General features: G+C 42.5%; 1 protein-coding gene across 2 annotated transcripts in view; it reads right to left on the bottom strand.

Annotated features, from left to right (window-relative positions):
* The window catches only part of LOC126356020 (armadillo repeat-containing X-linked protein 4-like), a 264,347-nt gene that overhangs the window by 17,301 nt on the left and 226,742 nt on the right, over window positions 1-20,304 (bottom strand). For both annotated transcript variants that reach the window (XM_050006673.1, XM_050006674.1), the window contains exon 2: window positions 11,051-11,132. In XM_050006673.1, coding sequence (XP_049862630.1) covers window positions 11,051-11,132 — 82 coding nt within the window. The remainder of the gene's footprint in view (window positions 1-11,050; window positions 11,133-20,304) is intronic.

Here is a 20,304-nt window from a genome sequence, read left to right as displayed (position 1 = left end):
TGCTCACGCTCTTGATCGCGAGAAGAGCAGTTGCGTACTGGTGGGGACTGAAGGAAATGTTGGCGCACCATGTACTCACGACCAAACAGGAGAAGTGCAAGTTCAGTTTATAAAGGCACTATACGCCACTGGTCATTGAAATCACTACACCACGAAGATGACGAGCTACAGACGCGAAATTTAACCGACGGGAAGAAGATACTATGATATATCAGGGTCTATGCACCGAAATTACGTGAAAATGTAATCACATGTCAGTTCCAGTATAGTATATTTGTCCAATGAATACCCGTTTACCATCTGCATTTCTTCTTGGTATAGGAATTTTAATGGCCAGAAGTGTATTTATGGCTTACCATAACAAAAAATACGGAGTGGGAAGTGCGAAGGACGTGAGCGTTACAAGGGATTTTGAAACTTAAGCCGAAGTTCTCTGGTGAACAGGAGGAAACGTCAGGTACGTTTGCTGTTCGGATGAGGTACAAAATTGCAAACTTTTAGCTTTTCACGAGTGGTAATTTAATAAAAGAATACTAACTTGGTAGTTGCTGCCGAACACCTATGTCCAACTCTGGTAGCACAGTTTCGCGACAATCATGCGTTCCGCACAAGTTATGGCAGACAGTCGGGAGCCAGTTCGCTAAATTTGTGTACAGATTTTGTTGTGTGTTCTCTAGCACTTTATGAAAGTGTAGATATGGATGTGACATTCTTAGCAGCGTTTAAGGATGTTTGCAAAAGTTAGATTTATCAAGAAATTTATTAGTTTTCTGTCCACAAACGTAACGCCAGTCAAGTTCGAAAGTAAATCAGGGTTAGTAGCGCAACTTAATGGGAAAATGGAATGGCTTCCAGTACCCATTTCGAGTTGATCTACACCTTGAAGTAATTCACCCACAGCGTGACGGCAAATATGAAAACAGTACAGATTTATCCAAGTGTCTCCCCCAGGGTCGAGTTTCACGTTTACACAAGTCTCCAAACGTCTACTCATATTATTTCCTGTGAGTATTTGCGGGGTCGGCGTGGGGTGGTAGGGGAGGGGGTGGAGGAGGGATTACAATACTGTCTGCTCTTAGGCCAGGGTTCAGTCTGCTTACGGGGCAACTTTGTTGTGCAGTCCTGAATTACAGAATTTGTTGAACAGAAGAAACAGTCGAATGAATAGAGAATATAGAGTGAGAGTAAACTAAAGAAACGAAAGTATTGAGGATTAGTTGAAACGAGATTAACGGTAAACTTACCGTCAAAATTGTAGACCACAGAGGAGACAAAGTTAAGGAAGTCTGCTAGCTTGGAAGTACAATAACACATGTCGAACGAAGAAAGAAGCACACGAAATGCAGACTACCACACGTCAAGAGGGCATTCCCTGCCAAGAGAAGTCTACTGGTATCAAAAATAGGCCTTAATTTGATGAAGAAATTTCTGAGAATGTACATTCGGAGCAATGAATTCTATGGTTGTGAATTATGCTCGTTGGGAGAAACAGAAGAGAGGAGAATCGAAGGGTTTGAGATGTGGCGCTACAGAAGAATGTTGAAAATTGGCAGGACTGGTAGGGTGAGGAATTAGGAGGTTCTCTGCAGAAACGGGTAAGAAATGAAGGAGAAGGGGCATTGTGGCGTATTGAATATTAGATACCGAGGTCTGACTCTTGCAAATACCATGTGCTGTACTGTGTATCCCAGAAGACAAACGAGGTCCATTAACCTCTGACACGAATAGTCCAGTTGGGACTACGTGCATTTGCAAATGTTTTTATTGTTTTAACTTACATGTACTGCACCACAGATGGCCACACAGTGTCCAAAATCTAGATATGCAGTAAGCTTCCCTTCCGACTTACTGCTGCACCCTTCACTACTTGAAGTAAATACAGTCGCTGGGTAAGGAGTCAAACTTGATAACACTGTGCTATTCTGAAAGAAGAGAAGGATTTCTGATTAGGAGGGTATATGGTAATATGAACAACAGCAGAAACTGGTAGGATTCGTTATAGATAGGACATAGAGCGAATTACTGTGAACAGTTCAGACGCAGGGTTCTTCCCGTCAGAATCGACAGCGAATCAACACCGACAACAATACCTCACGTCTACATGCCGACGTCGCAAGCAGAAGGAAAAGAGATAGAGAAAGTATATAATAATATTGAAAGGGTATTTCAGTACGTAAAGGGAGATGAAAATCCAATAGTCATGGGAAATTGGAATGCGGCGGTAGCGGAAGGAGAAGAAGAAAGGGTTACGGGAGAATATGGGCTTGGTAGTAGGAATGAGAGAGGAGAAAGACTAACTGAGTTCTGGAATAAATTCCAGATGGTAATAGCGAAGACCCTGTCCAAGAATGACAAGAGGAGGTGATATATTTGAAAAAGGGAGGGAGATACAGGAAGGCTTCTGTTGGATTACATCATGAACAGGCACAAATTCCGAAATCAGGTACTGGATTGCAAGGCGTGCTCAGGACAGATATAGGCACAGATCACATTTTAGTAATTTCAAAGACGGTAGTCAGGAAGAATCAACGTGCAAAGAAGTGGGGTAAAGAAGTACTAAGGAATGAAGAGGTAAGCTAGAATTTCTCTGAGGATAAAGACAGTGCGATAAAGAATAGCTCAGACTGCGGTTCAGTTGAAGCGAAAACGGGCAATCACAGAAGTGGGAGAGTAAAACGTAGGCATAAGTAAGGAAATTGTGAGGAAACAGTGCGTAGCAGAAGAAATGCTTCAGTTGATGAACAAGGAGGAAGTACAAAAATGTTCAGGGAAATACAGGAATACAAAAATACATTTCGATTCGAATGAAATAAATAGGAAGTGCTCGGAAGCTAAGGCAAAATGGCTACATGTGAAGGAATCTAAAAAAAAATGAAGGACTGAATCAGCATGTGGAGAAGCCAAAAGAACCGTCGCTAAAACCAAAGGCGGTAGCGTTAAGAGTGCAATGGGAATCGCATTTTTAAATGCAGAGGAGGGGGCAGGTAGCTGGAAAGAGTATACTTAAGGCCTAAATGAGCAAGAGGACTTACTTGGTAACGTGATAGAAGAAGAAACAAGAGTCGAAGTCGATAGGGAAGAGATAGGGGATCCATTATCAGAATCAGTATTTAGAAGAGCTTTGAAAGATTTAAAATGGAATAAAGCCGACTGGATGGATAGCATTTCATCGGAATTTCTAAAATCATTGGGGGAAGTGGTAACAAATCGATTATTAACGTTAGTATGTAGAATGTATGAGACTGGCGATATGCCATTAGATTTTCGGGAAAACATCATCCACACTTTTCCGAAGATAACAAGAACCGACAAGTGCGAGAATTATCGCACAATCAGCTTAACAGCTCATGCATCGAAATAACTGGCAAGAATAATATACAGAAGAATGGAAAAGAAAACTGAGGATCTGTTAGATGACGATCAATTTGACTTTAGGAAAGGTAAAGGCACTAGAGATGCAGTTCTGACGTTGCCGTTGATAATGGAAGCAAGACTGAAAAAAATCAAGACACGTTATTAGGATCTGTCGACCTAGAAATAGTTCGACTATGTAAAATGGTGCAAGATGTTCTAAATCCTGGGAAACGTAGGGCTAAGGTATAGGAGAAGACGGGTAATTTACAGTATGTACAAGAACGTAGAGGAAACAGTAAGACTGGATGACGAAGAACGAAGCGCAAGGATTTAAAAGTGTGTTAGACAGGGATGTAGTCTTTCGGTATTTCGCCCCTGCTGTCAATCTACATGTCGAAGAAGAAATGACAGGAATAAAAGAAAAGTTCAAGAGTGAGATTAAAATTCAAGGTGAAGAGATATCAATGTTAAGTTGCACTGACGTTCATGACAATGAAAGTAAAGAAGAATTACAGGATCTGTTGAATGCAATGAACAGTCTAATGAGTACAGAACATGGACTGAGAGTAAATCGAAGAAAGACGAAAGTAATGAGAAGTAGAAGAAGTGAGAATAGCAAGAAAATTAACGGAATTAGTGACCACGTTGTAAATCAAGTTGACGAATTCTGCTACCCAGGCAGCAAAATAATCCATGAGGGACGGAGCAAGGAGGACATAAAAAGCAGACTAGCACTGGCAAAAAGGGCACTTATGGCCAAGATGTCTACTAGCTTCAAACACAGGCCTTAATTTGAGGAAGGAATTTCCGAGAAATACGTTAGGAGAACAACATTGTATGGTAGTGGAACGTGGGCTGTTGTAAAACCGGATCAGAAGAGAATGAAAGCATTTGAAACGTGGTGCTAAAGAAGTATGTTGAAAATTAGGTGAACCGCTTAGATAATGAATTGAGGAGATTCTCCGCAGAATCGGCGAGGAAAGGAATATGTGTGAAACACTGACAAGAAGGGACAGTATGATACGACATCTGTTAAGACAACAGGAAATAGCTTCCGAGGTGCTGCAGGGAGCTGTAGAGGGTGAAAACAGTAGAGGAAAACAGAGATTGGGATACATCCAGCAAGCAAATGAGGACGTAGGTTGCAAATTGCTGCTGTGAGATGAAAAGGTTAATACAGGAGAGGAATTCTTGGTGGGCCGCACCAAAGCAATCAGAAGAATGATGACTCAACGAAGGTCCTCTTTTTATGTCCTCCATGCTTCGTCTATCATGAAATATTTTATTTGTAAAGTACCAGAGTATCTTCGCTTCCTTTATCTCGAAGTTCTAAATTTTGATGTTTCTTTTGTTAATGTCGTTTCTACTACTCCTTTTTACTTTCGTCTTTCTTCGGGTGCTCTCAGTCGATAGTGTATGTCCTTAACTGTTGATTTCATACAACAAATTCTGCAATTATTCCCCAGTTTCACTGTGGTTACCTATGTCATCAGAAAATCTTATCACTGATGTCCTTCCACTCATCATTTTAATCCTATCCCTGAATTTAATCCCATCCGTGAACCTATCTTTCATTGTGCTTCGTCTGTGCAAAGATTAAAGAGTAAGGGCCAAAGACTACAGAATTACACTACTGGCCATTAAAATTGCTACACCACGAAGATGACGCGCTACAGACAGGAAGAAGATGCTGTGACATGCAAATGATTAGCTTTTCAGAGCATTCACACAAGGTTGGCGCCGGTGGCGATACCTACAACGTGCTGACATGAGGAAAGTTTCCAACCGATTTCTCATACACAAACTGCAGTTGACCGGCGTTGCCTGGTGAAACGTTGTTGTGATGCCTCGTGTAAGGAAGAGAAATGCGTACCATCACGTTTCCAGATTTGATAAGGGTCGGATTGTAGCCTATCGTGATTGCGATTTATCGTATAGCGACATTGATGCTCGCGTTGGTCGAGATCCAATTACTGTTAGCACAATATGGAATCGGTGGGTTCAGGAGGGTAATAAGGAACGCCTTCGCTGGATCCCAACGGCCTCGTATCACTAGAGTCGAGATGACAGGCATCTTATCCGCATGACTGTAACGGATCGTGCGGCCACGTCTCGATCCCTGAGTCAACAGATGGGGACGTTTGCAAGACAACAACCATCTGCACGTACAGTTCGACGACGTTTGCAGCAGCATGGACTGTCAGCTCGGAGACCATGGCTGTGGTTACCCTTGATGCTGCATCACAGACAGGAGCGCCTGCGATGGTGTACTCAACGACGATCTTGGGTGCACGAATGGCAAAACGTCATTTTTTCGGATGAATCCAGGTTCTGTGTACAACATGGTCAGATCCGTGTTTGCCGACATCGCGGTGAACGCACATTGGAAGCGTGTATTCGTCATCGCCATACTGGCGTTTTCACCCGGCGTGATGTAATGGGGTGCCATTGGTTACACGTCTCGGTCACCTCTTGTTCCCATTGACGGCGCTTTGAACAGTAGACGTAACATTTCAGATATGTTAAGGCCCGTGACTCTACCCTTCATTCGATCCCTGCAAAACCCTACATTTCAGCAGGATAATGCACGACCGCATGTGGGTTGCGTAGCTGTAGCAACCGACGGGGAGCTTAGTTTAGTGGAGATGCGTCGGGTTGATTATCGATGTCGTGTGGCGTAGCGCAAGTTTATGGTCTAAGAACCGTCCTCTGGTTGGAGTGGGCGTATAGATTCTTGAGAAATTCCATCATTTCGTCTGTTAGGAACGTATCCCACACGTAACATCATTCGCTGATTGGTCTCTTTCTCTCTCTCTCTCTCTCTCTCTCTCTCTCTCTCTCTCTCTCTCTCTGTGTGTGTGTGCGCGCTCGCGCGCGCGTGTGTGTGTGTGTGTGTGTGTGTGTGTGTGTGTGTGTGTGAGAGAGAGAGAGAGAGAGAGAGAGAGAGAGAGAGGAGAGAAGAGAGAGAGAGAGAGAGAGAGAGAGAGAGAGCTTATGGGACGGCAGTCCCTCAGGTAATTATTCCGGCGTGCTGCTGCAGCGGTGAAGAAGTCTTCTCTAATTACTGGCGTCCCCAGAGAAGGCGACGCAGGTCGTTGGCGGCAGCGACGCATTAGGGACGCCAAGCGCCCCCGCTGAGCCCTGAGCTGCGTGCGGCCGCCGCCTGTCGGCGCGCCACTTGCCTGGCTTTCGCTGCCGCAAAACGTGCCTCCAGCCACTCAACACTCTCCTCGACACTCCCTGCAGCCGGAGATGGCGTCTTTGTTTAAGCGAAAAGGAGGAAAGTCACGACTATCTTTTCAAACGACATCATGATCACCCGGGGAAGCTTCTGATCGAACAAAAATTATCATTGGTCGCTGTAACATAACGCGTATGTATTTCCCAAGTATATCCCAGAAAATGAAATGATGTGCATCTTTAACAAAGAAAATGGTGCAGAACATAAAAAACCAAGTCAGTTTACCAAACATTGGTAATCTCGTGACAGTAATAATAATATGAGATCTTCGTGGTTCGTCTGTAATCAGATTCACTGCTAAAAAGCAAGATATGAGAAATTAATGGGAAAATTTTTGTCACACTGCTCACAGACAATGTGAGGTATATAACAATCTCAAATTATTATTAGTGGAATCGACATATCTAGAAAAACATGCTCGACACTTGCTGCAAATTACTACTCATAAGTTATGACTGTGCGCAGAGAGCTTTAGAAAATGTAATTTGAAAAAAAAAAAAAAAAGAAATAGGTAACTTATGTTCATTGATAATGATGTGACTGTCTTTGGTGCTTCGTACATGAAAAAATTAATCATAATCATTACACTATTACATATCACCCAACGTTAACTAATGGCATATGTACAGTGTATACCATCTCACACTTATACATAATTCTCATACTCACACAAAGGTTTTTTTTTGGGGGGAAGGGGGAGGGGGCGGTGTCAGTCCTCTGACAGGTCTGATGCGACCCGCCACTAATTCCTTCTTCATCTCAGAGTAGCACTTGCAACCTAAGTCTTCAATTACTTGGTGGGTGTATTCCAGTGTCTCTCTTCCTCTACAGTATTTGCCCTGTACGGCTCCCTCTAGCACCATAGAAGTCATTCCCTCATGTCTTGATGATGATGATGATGATGTTTGGTTTATGGGGCGCTCAACTGCGCGGTTATCAGCGCCCGTACAAATTCCCATACTTTGCTCAGTCCAATTTCGCCACTTTCATGAATGATGATGAAATGATGAGGACAACACAAACACCAGTCATCTCGAGGCAGGTGAAAATCGCTGACCTCGCCGGGAATCGAACCGGCGACCCCATGCTCGGGAAGACACCACGAGCTGCGGACCCCTCATGTCTTAACAGATGTCCTATCATCCTGTCTCTTCTCCTTATTAGTGTTTTTAACATATTCCTTTCCTCTAAGATTCCGAATAGAAACTCCTCATTCCTTACCTTATCAGTCCACCTAATTTTCAACATTCGTCTGTAGCACTACATCTCAAATGCTTAGATTCTATTTGTTCCGATTTTCCCACAGTCCATGTTTCGCTACCATACAATGCTGTACTCCAGACTTAGTTTCTCAGAAATTTCTTCCTCAGATTAAGGCCTATGTATGATACAAGTAGACTTCTCTTGGCCAGAATGCCCGTTCTGCCATTGCTAGTCTGCTTTTCATGTCCTCCTTGCTCCGTCCATCATTGGTTATTTTACTGCCTAGGTAGCAGAATTCCATTACTTCGTGACCATCAATCCTGGTGTTAAGTTTCTCGCTCTTCTCATTTCTGCTACTTCCTATTACTTTCGTCTTTCTTCGATTTAATCTCAGTCCATATTCTGTACTCATTAGATTCTTCTACACTTTCATTGAGCATAGCAATGTCATGACCATCAGTAGATCTTAACATTGATATCCCTTCACTTTGAATTTTAATCTCACTCCTGAACCTTTCTTTTATTTCCGTCATGGCTGCTTTGACGTATAGACTGAACAGCAGGGGCCAAAGACCGAAAAACTACCCACCTGTCTTATACTCTTGTTAATCCTTGCACTTCTTTCTTCGCCATTTTTACTCGCTAACATAATCACACAAGTTTAGGACATCATAGGCCGTCTTAAAATTTACAAGACTACTGAAGGCTGTATCGTGTCTCGGCAACACTCTTCTCTTGTTGTGTACTCTTTTCACTACTTGATGATTTTAACATTTAACTACACTCTATTGCTCTTCTGTCTTTTTTCTTGGCCTCCCGCTGTATTTATTTTTCAATAACACTAGTTATATGTAAATAAATCATCAAAAATATTTGAATAGTGTCTTGGAAGTTTCTTCACTCACTGATTTATTTGAAAACATGTTTATTAGATTTTATATCTGTCCATCTGCTTTTCGTTTCCCTTCTCAACAGAATTTCCTTCGCTGCTAACAGCTTTCTGTCTGTTGCCAATAGTGTGCGGCTTTCACAACCACAGAAAAGCACACTCAAGACGAACGGCTTGATAAATAATTTTGTCTTTTCTATATTAAACGTTTTGTTCGACAACAGTTGTGTTCTTTTAATGATAGCACGTTTTGCCATTACAAACCTGTGCAGAACAATAGTCTTGTTGCGAAATAACGACATTTTACAACTTTTTCTGTTCCTTTTTTTTCGGTTATGGTATTGGATGTTCATTCTCATATTTGGTTAACTTTCTATGATAATTTTGGTTCTTTTTGTGTTATTAAGCCGGATCTTTTTTTAGAATAGTACAAATTAAGACAAAAGAAATTAGTATAATCTGATCCTTAAACCTGATCCATTCACCGTAGTTGCATAAGTTTTTGGTTTGAATATCTTAATAGCTTTTTTCGATGAAAAAATTAAAGCCTATCGTTACAAAGAACAGCGTCCTCATCCCTTTGATAATGACAACTTTAAGTTCCTTTCCATTAATCTGTGTTCTTATTCTTTGGTTTGTGGATACGTGTTATTTAATTATATCATTAATTAACTTAATCTTTATTAATTAATTAATTTCAACACTTCATTCTATCTAAAGAAGAGCTTGGAGTAGGAATTAAAGTCCAGAGAGAAGAAATAAAATCTTTGAGGTTTGCTAATGACATTGTAATTCTGCTGGAGACAACCAAGGACTTAGAAGAACAATTTAAAGAAATGGACAGTGTCTTGTAAGACAGATATAAGATGAACATCTACAAAAGCAAAACGAGGCTAATGGAATGAAGTCGAATTAAATCAGGTGATGCTGAGAGAATTAGATTAGGGAACGACACTTAAAGTAGTAGATGAGTTTTGCTATTTGAGAAGCAAATAACTAATGATGGTCCAAGTAGGGAGAATATAAAATGTAGACTGGGAATGGCAAGAAAAGCGTTTCTGAAGAAGAGAAAATTGTTAATATAGAATATAGATTTAAGTATCAGAAGTCCTTTCTGAAATTATTTTCCACATATGTAAGTGGAAAATGAACGATAAACAATTTAGACAGGAAGAGAATAGAAGCTTTTGAAATATGGTGCAACAGAAGAACGCTGAAGATTAGATGGGTACATCATGTAAATAATGAGGTGGTACTGAATAGAATTGGGGAGAAGAGAAATTTCTGGTACAACCTGACTGGAAGAAAGGATCGGTTGATAGGACACATTCTGAGGCATCAAGGGATCACCGATTTAGTCTGGAGGGAAGCTTGGTGGGTAAACCCGTAGAGGGAGGCCAAGAGATGAATACAGTAAGCAGATGCAGAAGGATGTAGGCTGCAGTAGGTACTGGGAGATGAAGAAGCTTGCACAGGATAGAGTAGTATGGAGACCTGTATCAAACCAGTCTCAGGACTGAAGACCACAGCAACAACAATTCTATCAGTCCAAGCACATCTCTTTCCAAACTATGAAGAGTATACTCCAGATAATGCTATCAAATGCCTTCTTCCTGTGGAATAAAAGACTGTTAAAGAATTTATTTTTAATTCCTATCTTCTCACTAAAAGCTCTGGGGACGATGGGTTCTCACATTCTTAATGTTTGTCGAAAACTGAACTGATAATCCAGTTCTAAATTTATTTGTTCTTTTTTTTTGTAAAATATGTATTTGAGCGTACTTTCTAAAATTAGTCTTATCTTTCTGTAATCGGAGCAGTATGTAGCACTTCTTTTTTTACGAATGAGTATTCTCTTAAATTTTACAAAATTGTCTCTGTATCCATCCAGATCAAGCTTCGTTTAATTTTAGATCATTTTTTCCAGTGGGAAACAGTATATTTTTTTACCAACACACAACATGCCATACAGGTTGTAACATGTACATTTTTGTACCGAACAAGAAAGAGCTTTTCTCAAACACAGTGTTAGTGCGGTTACATAAGATAGTGTACAGTACAATACGAATCTCACGAGGCGAGTAGCCTGAAGACCAGCTCTCGCAAAATACATTCATAGACAACTTACACGACAAAACAACGACAGGACTAACACGGTGTACGATAGGCTGTGGACACTTGATTAGCAATGAAGCATCATTGTATGCACCAAACACACACACACACACACACACACACACACACACACACACACACAGGCAGACAGACACACATACAGACAACGTGCACGAGCTGTGCGTGCGTTATTTTTTCCCATGACATTGGAGAGTCTCATCGTGTAGTGAGCCACAGCAGATACTCACCGATGTTGTCGAGGTGGCGCACCAATCCTTCCTCCACGTCGTTGGGCTCATCGCGGTACTGCTGGAAGCCGCTGGAGACCATCTGGAACAAGATGGACGATTGTAAAAATGCTGCAGCGAAATGACTTGCATTTCTTAGGATATTATACTCACTGACTGTACATACACAATATAGTAGGAAGAGTACAATATTAAATTTGTCGATGATTTGTGGGTGGGTAGGGTGCTAAATTTATTAGGCGGCAGCAGTGACTCTTATCAGGCTGGGGGTCGAATCGAAGTGAGCTCTGATGACAGATACGGATATAATGTTCTGCACTGTTCCATCGTTAGATTGAAGGTATGGAATACGAAACAAGGATACAGTACTGGGTGACAAAATTAGTAATCATTTAACAGAATTTTCTGTAAATAACGGAAAAATAAAGAATTCAGACAGCTTTCAATCTTAATGATGACCTATTTGCTTAATTTATTGCAATATTTACCATAGCTTTTAGTGTTTAACTAACGACATCAGTACTAAATCAGCTGTGTTACTTACAGGGTATTTGGTAACCATCATAATCAGAATATAATCTTTTTTGATGAACACTAATTTGATTGTTTCAGAAACCTCCTGCACACCGTCTTGCTACTTCCTATGTGACATTGGTAGGTCTATTCGAACGATGAACGTATCATATTGCTCGCTGTGTCAAAGCGAAATTTGACAACGAAACGAAAACTGGTAATCACCAAAAAGTTGTTGTGCGTATCTGAGGGTTGTTAGGTAGTTTATTTTTTTAAATGAGTGTTCTCCGATGCATTTTTAAAGCTTTGCTTCTGCAATGTATAATGATACATAAATTGCGCAGTGACACAGAGAACTTTGCCTCCTAAACGATGTACTGAGAGTAGTAATCTAACGGGTTTATTACAAACGTTTCTGTTTGCTGTAAACCACAACGTTTTTTTGTTTTTCTGTTCTTTGTTTTTATATGATACATGTATTCTCATAAAGCTTATTATGTACTCTGGGTGATGTGTATTTTGAGCCACTGATTTGTATTGTAGTACCTTGACAACTACTATGTCGTAGTGAGATGATCCTTGGCTGAATAAAGATGTTAACGATAATGATAATGACTCCCAGTTCTGGTCAACATACTTGTCGCGACGCGGGTTAGCCGCCGGATGCAGTAGCTCCCGAAGTAACCGACGGCCGTCCATCAAACAAACCACCTGAAGCTATACCACGTCTCCGGCGGCTATTATGATCTTATAACGAAATGCATGAAGAATAATGACTGAAATGTTTGTCTTTAATATGTAGTCAGTCTCCTTTTGGCCACTCTCCAATGAAGTTGACTTTTATGGTGTGTGTATATACACTGAAGCGCCAAAGAAACTGCTATAGGCATGCGTTTTCAATTACAGCGATATGTAACCAGGCAGAATGTGGCGCTGCAAAGCACATATAGGACAACAAGGGTCTGTCGCGCAGTTGTTAGGTGGGATACTGCTGCTACAATGGCAGCTTATCAAGATTTGAGTTTGAACACGGTGTTATCGTCGGCGCGCGATCGACGGGACGCAGCATGTGTGATGTAGCGATGAAGTGGGGATTTTCCCATACTACCATACGAGTGTGTCGCGAATATCAGGAATCCGGTAAAATATCAAATCTCCGACATGGCTGTGGCCGGGAAAAGATCCTGCAAGAACGGGACCAACGACGATTGAAGAGAATTGTTCAGTGTGACAGAAGTGCAAACCTTCCGCACGCTGCTGCAGAATTCAATGCTGGGCCCTCCATGCCCGAGGCAGGATTCGAACCTGCGACTATAGCAGTCCCGCGGTTCCGGACTGTAGCGCCTAGAACCGCACGGCCACCGCGGCCAGTGTTACGCTTCACCTCCGCTCGTCAACACCCTCATTGGACTGTTGATGACAGGAAACGTGTTGGCTGGTCGGTCCAGTCTCGTTTCAGACTGTATCGAGCGGATTGATAAGTGCGGGTATGGAGACAACCTCATGTATCCATGCACCCTGCATATCAACAGAGTACAGTTCATGCTGATGAAGGCTCTGTAATGCATGGGAGGTGTGCGTTTGGAGTGATATGGGACCCATGATACGTCTAGGTACGACTCTGACAGGTGACACGCACGTAAACACCTGCATCTGTTCATCTCCGCAATGCATGCCGACGGACTTGAGTAATTCCAGCAGGACAATGCGACACCCAACACAACCAGAATTGCTCCAGGAACACTCTTCTGAGTTTAAACACTTCCGCTGGCCACCAGACTCCCCAGACATGAACATTATTGATCATATCTGGGCTGCCTTGCAACGTGCTGTTCAGAAGAGATCCGCATCCCTTGCACTCTTGTGGATTTATCGACAGCCCCGTAGGATTCATGGTGTCAATTCCCTCTAGCACTACTTCAGACATTATTCTAGTCCATACCACGTCGTGTTCCGCATGGGCCCCAATCGATGTAGGCTGGCGTACCAGTTTCTTTATATACTACATGGCCATCCTCTTTACACCGTTGATTTAATAGACTGAGTTAACGTTTTTTATGGAGAATAACGAATATTCATTGAACAATACTTACTACCTTATTTGCCAAAGAAGAAGACAATTTCAGTTGTTTCCAGAATGAGGTTTTCACTCTGCAGCGGAGTGTGCGCTGATTTGAAACTTCCTGGCAGATCAAAAATGTGTGGCGGTCCTAGACTCGAACTCGGGACCTTTGCCATTCGTGGGCAAGTGCTCTACCAGTGCTCTCAGGTTCGGAGGAGAGCTTCTGTGAAGTTTGGAAGATAGGAGACGAGGTACTGGCAGACATAAAGCTGTGGGGACAGGGAGTAAGTTGTGCCTGGGTAGCTCAGATGGTAGACAGCGAACCAATGGTTCTTTACTGACAGGTTACTCTGAAGCTGCAATATATGATCTGAAGATGGGCAGCTAGCTTGAAACCAGTCATTGAAAATGAAAAACAGCAATCAAAGGCTGAAGAGCCATATTTTTATTTATAAAATTTTCTCTTGAAATACTTTTGAAGGAGGGAGATGAGGAGTAGTTTATCAGTGCACTGAACACATGACTGATAATTTTAAAATGCATGCCAGAGTACAGATTGTCGGTCGGAATTTTGGTTTTACATAAGAATAAGTCGCCGAAGGGTAGAAGTGGCCAAAGCAGCCAGCACTAGCATTACAACCAGTGATCGTAAGGAATAACTCTGACCATGTTACAATTTTTCTAACTGTACAGTCACACTAGAAGGCATCTCAAAACTCATCCTTTAACAGCTATGTCCGCCATCAGGGCTGCTCACTATTCTAACACTTACAACAGACACCTACTCGCAGCAGAATTACGGGGACGTCATTTGTTCCTAACAAAGACCCTGCAAACCAAAGATTTACACATTACCCAGGAGTTCAGGTATTTAAAGACGCACTCTATGGCAAAAGTAACGAATAAAAGAACCCTCTGTCATAATATACACTGACTGTAATAAAATCATAACCCAAGAACTAATGCAGAGTAATAGAATTTCTGGAGTACAGTTGCCTAGACGACATATATAAGTGATTAACCCTCCTAGGTCACAGGTTAATGTCAGCGCGAGATAAGTCAACGCAAATCTGAAGTGCTGGTGCATTAATAACCGGTGTAACCACCAGGATGTTGAATGCGAGCATGCACATGTGCATTCATTGTGTAGTACAGATGCCGGATGTCAGTTTTTCGGTGGAGTTCCATACATGTTGCACTGGGTCTGTCAACAGAGGGACGATTTATGCCTTTTGGTGATGACGCTGGAATTTTCGTTCGACCATGTTCCATATATGCTCGATTGCAGACAGATCTGGTGACCGATCAGGCCTAGGCGTCATGTCGACACTCTGTGGAGCTTGTTGGGTTACAACTGTGGCATGTGGGCGAGCATTATCCTACTGGAAAACACCGCTTGGAATGCTGTTTATGAATGGCAGCACAACAGGTCGAACCACCAGACTGACCTACACATCTGCAGTCAGGGTGACTGGGATAACCACTTGTTGTCATATGAAATCGCGCCGCAGACAATAACTTCAGGTGTAGATCCAGAGTGTCTAGCACGTTGGAGGCCCTCTTCTAACCAACACACATTCATCAGTGTCACCGAGGCAGCACCAGATTTCATCAGAAAACACAACAGACCTCTTCCCTGCCCTCCAATGAGCTCTCACTTGATACCTCTGAAGTCGCAAATGGTTTGGGGTCAGTTTAATGGCTCCCTGGCTCGGAGGTGTCCCTGAAGTAACCAATTTGTCACAGGTCGTTCTATCACTGTGATGGCAGCTGATTCTCAAATTGCTGCTGCAGATGCAGTACGATGTACTAGAACCATGATTTTCCCTCTCAACAATGCCACGTGGCCATCCTATTCTTGTGGCCGTACATTCTCGTTAAGACCGCTGATAGCAATAACGTACCGTTGCTACGTCTCTGCCAAGTCTTCCTGCAACATCGCAGAAGGAACATCCAACTCCTCGTAGCCGTATTACACTACCTCGTTCGAATTTAGTGAGGTGTTAATAAGGGTGTCTTTGTAGCCTGAAATGCATTCTTGACTAACATCAATTCACCTCATCCAATCTCAAAGGTAAGTAAAGCTCACCACCGTCACAGCGTGTGTTTAAAGCAAATCTGTTTTGCTTCCCCATAGTGGCGCTACTAGCGTGAAATTTGAACAGGTTTAATCTTACAGATGTAAATGGAAATGAGCGCTTGGCGTCATTGGCCGGGGGGTCCCTTACGGGGCAGGTCCGGCCGCCTTGGTGCAGGTCTTATTACATTCGACGCCACACTGGGCGACCTGTGCGCCGGATGGGGATGAAACGGTGATGAAGACAACACAACACCCAGTCCCTGAGCGGAGAAAACCCCAAACCCAGCCGGGTATCGAACCCGGGCCTGTAGTACGACAATCCGTTACGCTGACTACTCAGCTATAGGGGCGGACATCCTACAGATGTAGAAACATGCCTATCAACTTTCATTTATGTCCCACCGACATGTGTTTTTTTTCCGTCAGTGTAGAAATCTTACAAAAAGTAGGAGAGAATTACCAGTTGGTTACGCTGGATGTGAGGTACTTTTGAATTATTTCTGATCTAATATGACCAGAAAAAGATATGGCCTGATGTGAGTTTATAATTCTGTTTGTGAGTGGGCAGAGTGAAGTCGGTTGCTTTCTCGACACGTGTGGTGTGCTTATTCTCATTTCTATTGTTTGAGGAATTTCCATATTCTTGCTTGGATATTGGCAGCCAACAGTGCGGTGTGTTGCAGTGGGGACGACAGAGAAGAATACGTCAAGAAATAGCCTTCTGTCTCGGCTGTTGTGCTGATCGGCTTCCACGGTGAACAGACCGCCTAGCACGGGCGCAGATCGGGTCCTGTCAGTGACGTCACGTGGCTTGACGTCATTGTTACACAGGGCAGCCCGCATCAGGAGAGACGAGAAGTAAAACAAAGGACAAAGCAATAATGAAGAGCAGATGCCTCGCGCTGCCGCTGCCGCAGCGGATCAGGCAGCTATCTCTGCCCATCGACCGGTATCGGCGGCCTCTATTTATACGGGCCCGCGGGCAGCAGAAGATTAACACCGCCCCGGTGAGGGAAACATCGGAAAACCGCAGCCCCCTGCGGCGCTACAGTTAAGGATCCCGGAAGAGTCGGACATAGTTGAGCGTTCGTCTCAATACATCGCCAAGATAAGCCCACCGGACAATATACGACGGCTACCTTTAAAGGTCCAATCGGTTGCGAAATTAAAAACACATTGAAAATCCGATAAGTTTTGTGCACTGACTCTTGTATGCCTGTAGATCGCGTCCCGTCTCCCTTTCCAGTTCTGAGTGCACAGTGAACAGTTAGAGATGCCCAAAACAGCAGTGCCCCGCCAAATTTGAAGTGTGCCCTCTCATACGATTTCTTCGTGCTGAACAGTTCCACCAGATTTCATGCCGCCCATATAACGTGTCGTGCGTGACAGCAAAGCGCTGTGATGGTACAGGAACTTTGAAGCAGGACGTACCGACGATCATGATGCAGGCAGTCAAGAATGGAAGTGAGTGCCAACGGATGATCTGGTTCAGCGAGTGGATCAGGAGATTCGAGAACAAGCGAAGATGAAAGTTGTCGTCAGGTATTGTCCTCCTTCATGACGATTTTCGGCCGCTCACTGCAGCTACAACAAAGACGCTCCAGCAGCGTTTTCATTGGGAAGCGTTCGATCACGCGCCATACAGTTCGGACATGGCTCCATCTTTCATCTCTTTGCTCGCATGAACCAAGTATACAATAAGCTGCAGATCAGCGTAGAGGACTGGCACAAAGCACAGGTGGCTGCCTTAGTGTAATGTTGGTACCATGCTACGACAAATATGTAAGTCGGAGTGGCGACTATGTAGAGAAACAGCTGGAATGGGAAATTAAATGTTGCAAATATAAGATTTTTGATTTTCACTGTGTTTTGCATTTCACGACCGATCGGACCTCGAAAAAAAAACAAAACATAGTCACTAAAGATCATACTGGCGCTGTGGAGCGCTGTAGATGATATGGAATTGGTATCCGACCGCCATGTCACCCTCCACCGTTGGCCCGAGATTCAAGTGGTGCGAATGTGCACAGTGTCAGCACATCAGGATGCGTCCACTCGAAGACGGACAGAATGCCAGAAAAGGTTTCCCAACTGGAAGAAGTGGTGTAAGAATACAACAGGGCGTAGAAGCAGTGCTCGCTGTAATGAAATGGGCTTCTGCTGTCAGTAAAAGCAAATCTATCTCAATTGTGGCTCAGCGTTATCGTCATCAAAAGATACTTTTTTCTTATTTCGTGAAGCGCAAGATACCACATTTCTGAAGGAGTTGTCAATGCAGCATGTTGAAATCGTATCAAGATCTGCTTGTTAACCGTAAAACTTTTTCACACATACCATTAGTAGAAAACCATATCGTATAACTAGTATTGAGGTTACTGTTAATGTTTTCTGCCAGGTCATCAGTGTAGAACATGAATAACAATGGTCGCATCATCTTGCCATGGGCATTCATGAAATTACTTCTATGCATTTCAATGACTCCCTGTCCAAGATAACATGCTCCGCACTCCATTGGATCATACTTCCGTTAATAAGTATTGACCAAACGGTTTTTTTGGAAGTCAGTAAGTATAGCATCTGCCTGACTGCTTTGATCCATGTCCATATCGAAGGAGAGTTTTGTAAGCTACCTCCTTTGTTGATGGACTACATTTTCTAAGGACTCTCCCAATGAATCTCAACCTGGTACCCGCCTTACCAACAATTAATTTTATATGATCATTCCACTTCAAATCGTTCCGCACGCATACTCCCAGATATTTTACAGAAGTAACTGTTCCCGGTGTTTGTTCCGCTGTTGAAATGTATCAGGTAAACGTCACGAGTGCAGGAATGCCAGTCTGCACAGTCGTGGAAAACATTAATCTGTATGGTGAATTGTTTAGTCTAGTGTAAATCCACAAGTTTACTGTGGATTATTGGTTTGTTCGATGTTAATTAATAACTTACTTTAGAGAGACTCTGTCAACTTGTTATGGCAATAACATCATACCGTTCAAGTCGAGATGTGCAACATTTAGCAGATTTAAAACTAGCAACAATAATCATGGAACAGACGGCAATAGAAGACACGCGACTGTCTTGTAAGAAAGTTCAGCAACAACTGCGTTTTCTAATTGAAACAGTCATATGCACTTCTGTTTATGAACAGCACTATCTACATCAGGAACAACTGAATTTTCTGACTGAAACAGTCTATTTATGAACAGCGCTATCATCATTGTGTGTATGAGAGCATTCAGTAAAAGAAAAACGTATGCATTGTTTTTCGAGTACACGAAACAGTTTTCTGTCGATTACCAGTCTCTTTGGTCAAAACCACGGCTATCATATAACTTGCAGCGCAACACGCTTGTGGACAGCACTTCTACTGTCGTACAGAAGTAGTAACTCGATGTGAACAAGGTTTACAAAAATACTCCAATTAGTCACCATAAAAAACGATCGTATTGTGATTAATGACGACTGATAAATACTTTGTGAGAAATATGACTGTATTATTAATGATAACACTTGGTAAAACACAAAAATTTGTTGTGAATACCGCAAGAAATTAAAGGAGTTGCAACTCATTGTAGATGATAATTTATACTGAAAGCGTCAGAATTATTAATTTTTTGAGTTATTTGCAGAAAATTTCTGAAAAATGATTACCATCACGTTTGGCAACCATTATTATATCCTTGTTTAACATACCATACTTTCAATCTAACTCTGAGACGCAGACATAGGGCATATACGAAGAAGACATTTCGACTAACATTATCGTCAGTTAGAGGCCAGATTCACACAATTTTAACGGTTTCTAACCCAGGTTGTCAGTACTTTTTTGCTTGGAATCACTGTTGAGTGTCGTAGGACCATTGCTATTCACAGGATATATAAATGACCTCGTGGACAACATCGGAAGTTCACTGAGGCTTTTTGCGGATGATGTTGTAGTATATCGAAATTTTGTAACAATGGAAAATTGTACTGAAATTCAGGAGGATCTGCAACGAATTGACGCATGATGCAGGGAATGGCAATTGAATCTCAATATAGACAAGTGTAATGTGCTGCGAATACATAGAAAGAAAGATCCTTTATCATTTAGCTACAATATAGCAGGTCAGCAACTGGAAGCAGTTAATTCCATTAATTATCTGGGAATAGGCATTAGGAGTGATCTAAAATGGAATGACCATATAAAATTGATCGGCGGTAAAGCAGATGGCAGACTGAGATTCATTGGAAGAACCCTAAGGAAATGCAGTCCGAAAACAAAGGAAGTAGGTTACAGTACCTTTGTTCGACCACTGCTTGAATACTGCTCATCGGTGTGGGATCCGTACCAGATAAGGTTGGTAGAAGAGATAGAGAAGATCCAACGGAGAGCACCGCGCTTTGTTACAGAATCGTTTAGTAATCGCGAAAGCGTTACTGAGATGATAGATAAACTCCAGTGGAAGATTCAGCAGCAGAGGTGCTCAGTAGTTCGGTACGAACTTTTGTTGAAGTTTGGAGAACACACCTTCACCGAGGAGTCAAGCAGTAGATTGCTCCCTCCTACGTATATCTCGCGAGATACGATCAGAGAGATTAGAGCCCACACAGAGG

This window comes from Schistocerca gregaria, chromosome 3, assembly GCF_023897955.1.
Source record: "Schistocerca gregaria isolate iqSchGreg1 chromosome 3, iqSchGreg1.2, whole genome shotgun sequence".
Lineage (NCBI taxonomy): Eukaryota > Metazoa > Arthropoda > Insecta > Orthoptera > Acrididae > Schistocerca > Schistocerca gregaria.
This window is presented reverse-complemented; position numbering and strand designations above follow the sequence as displayed.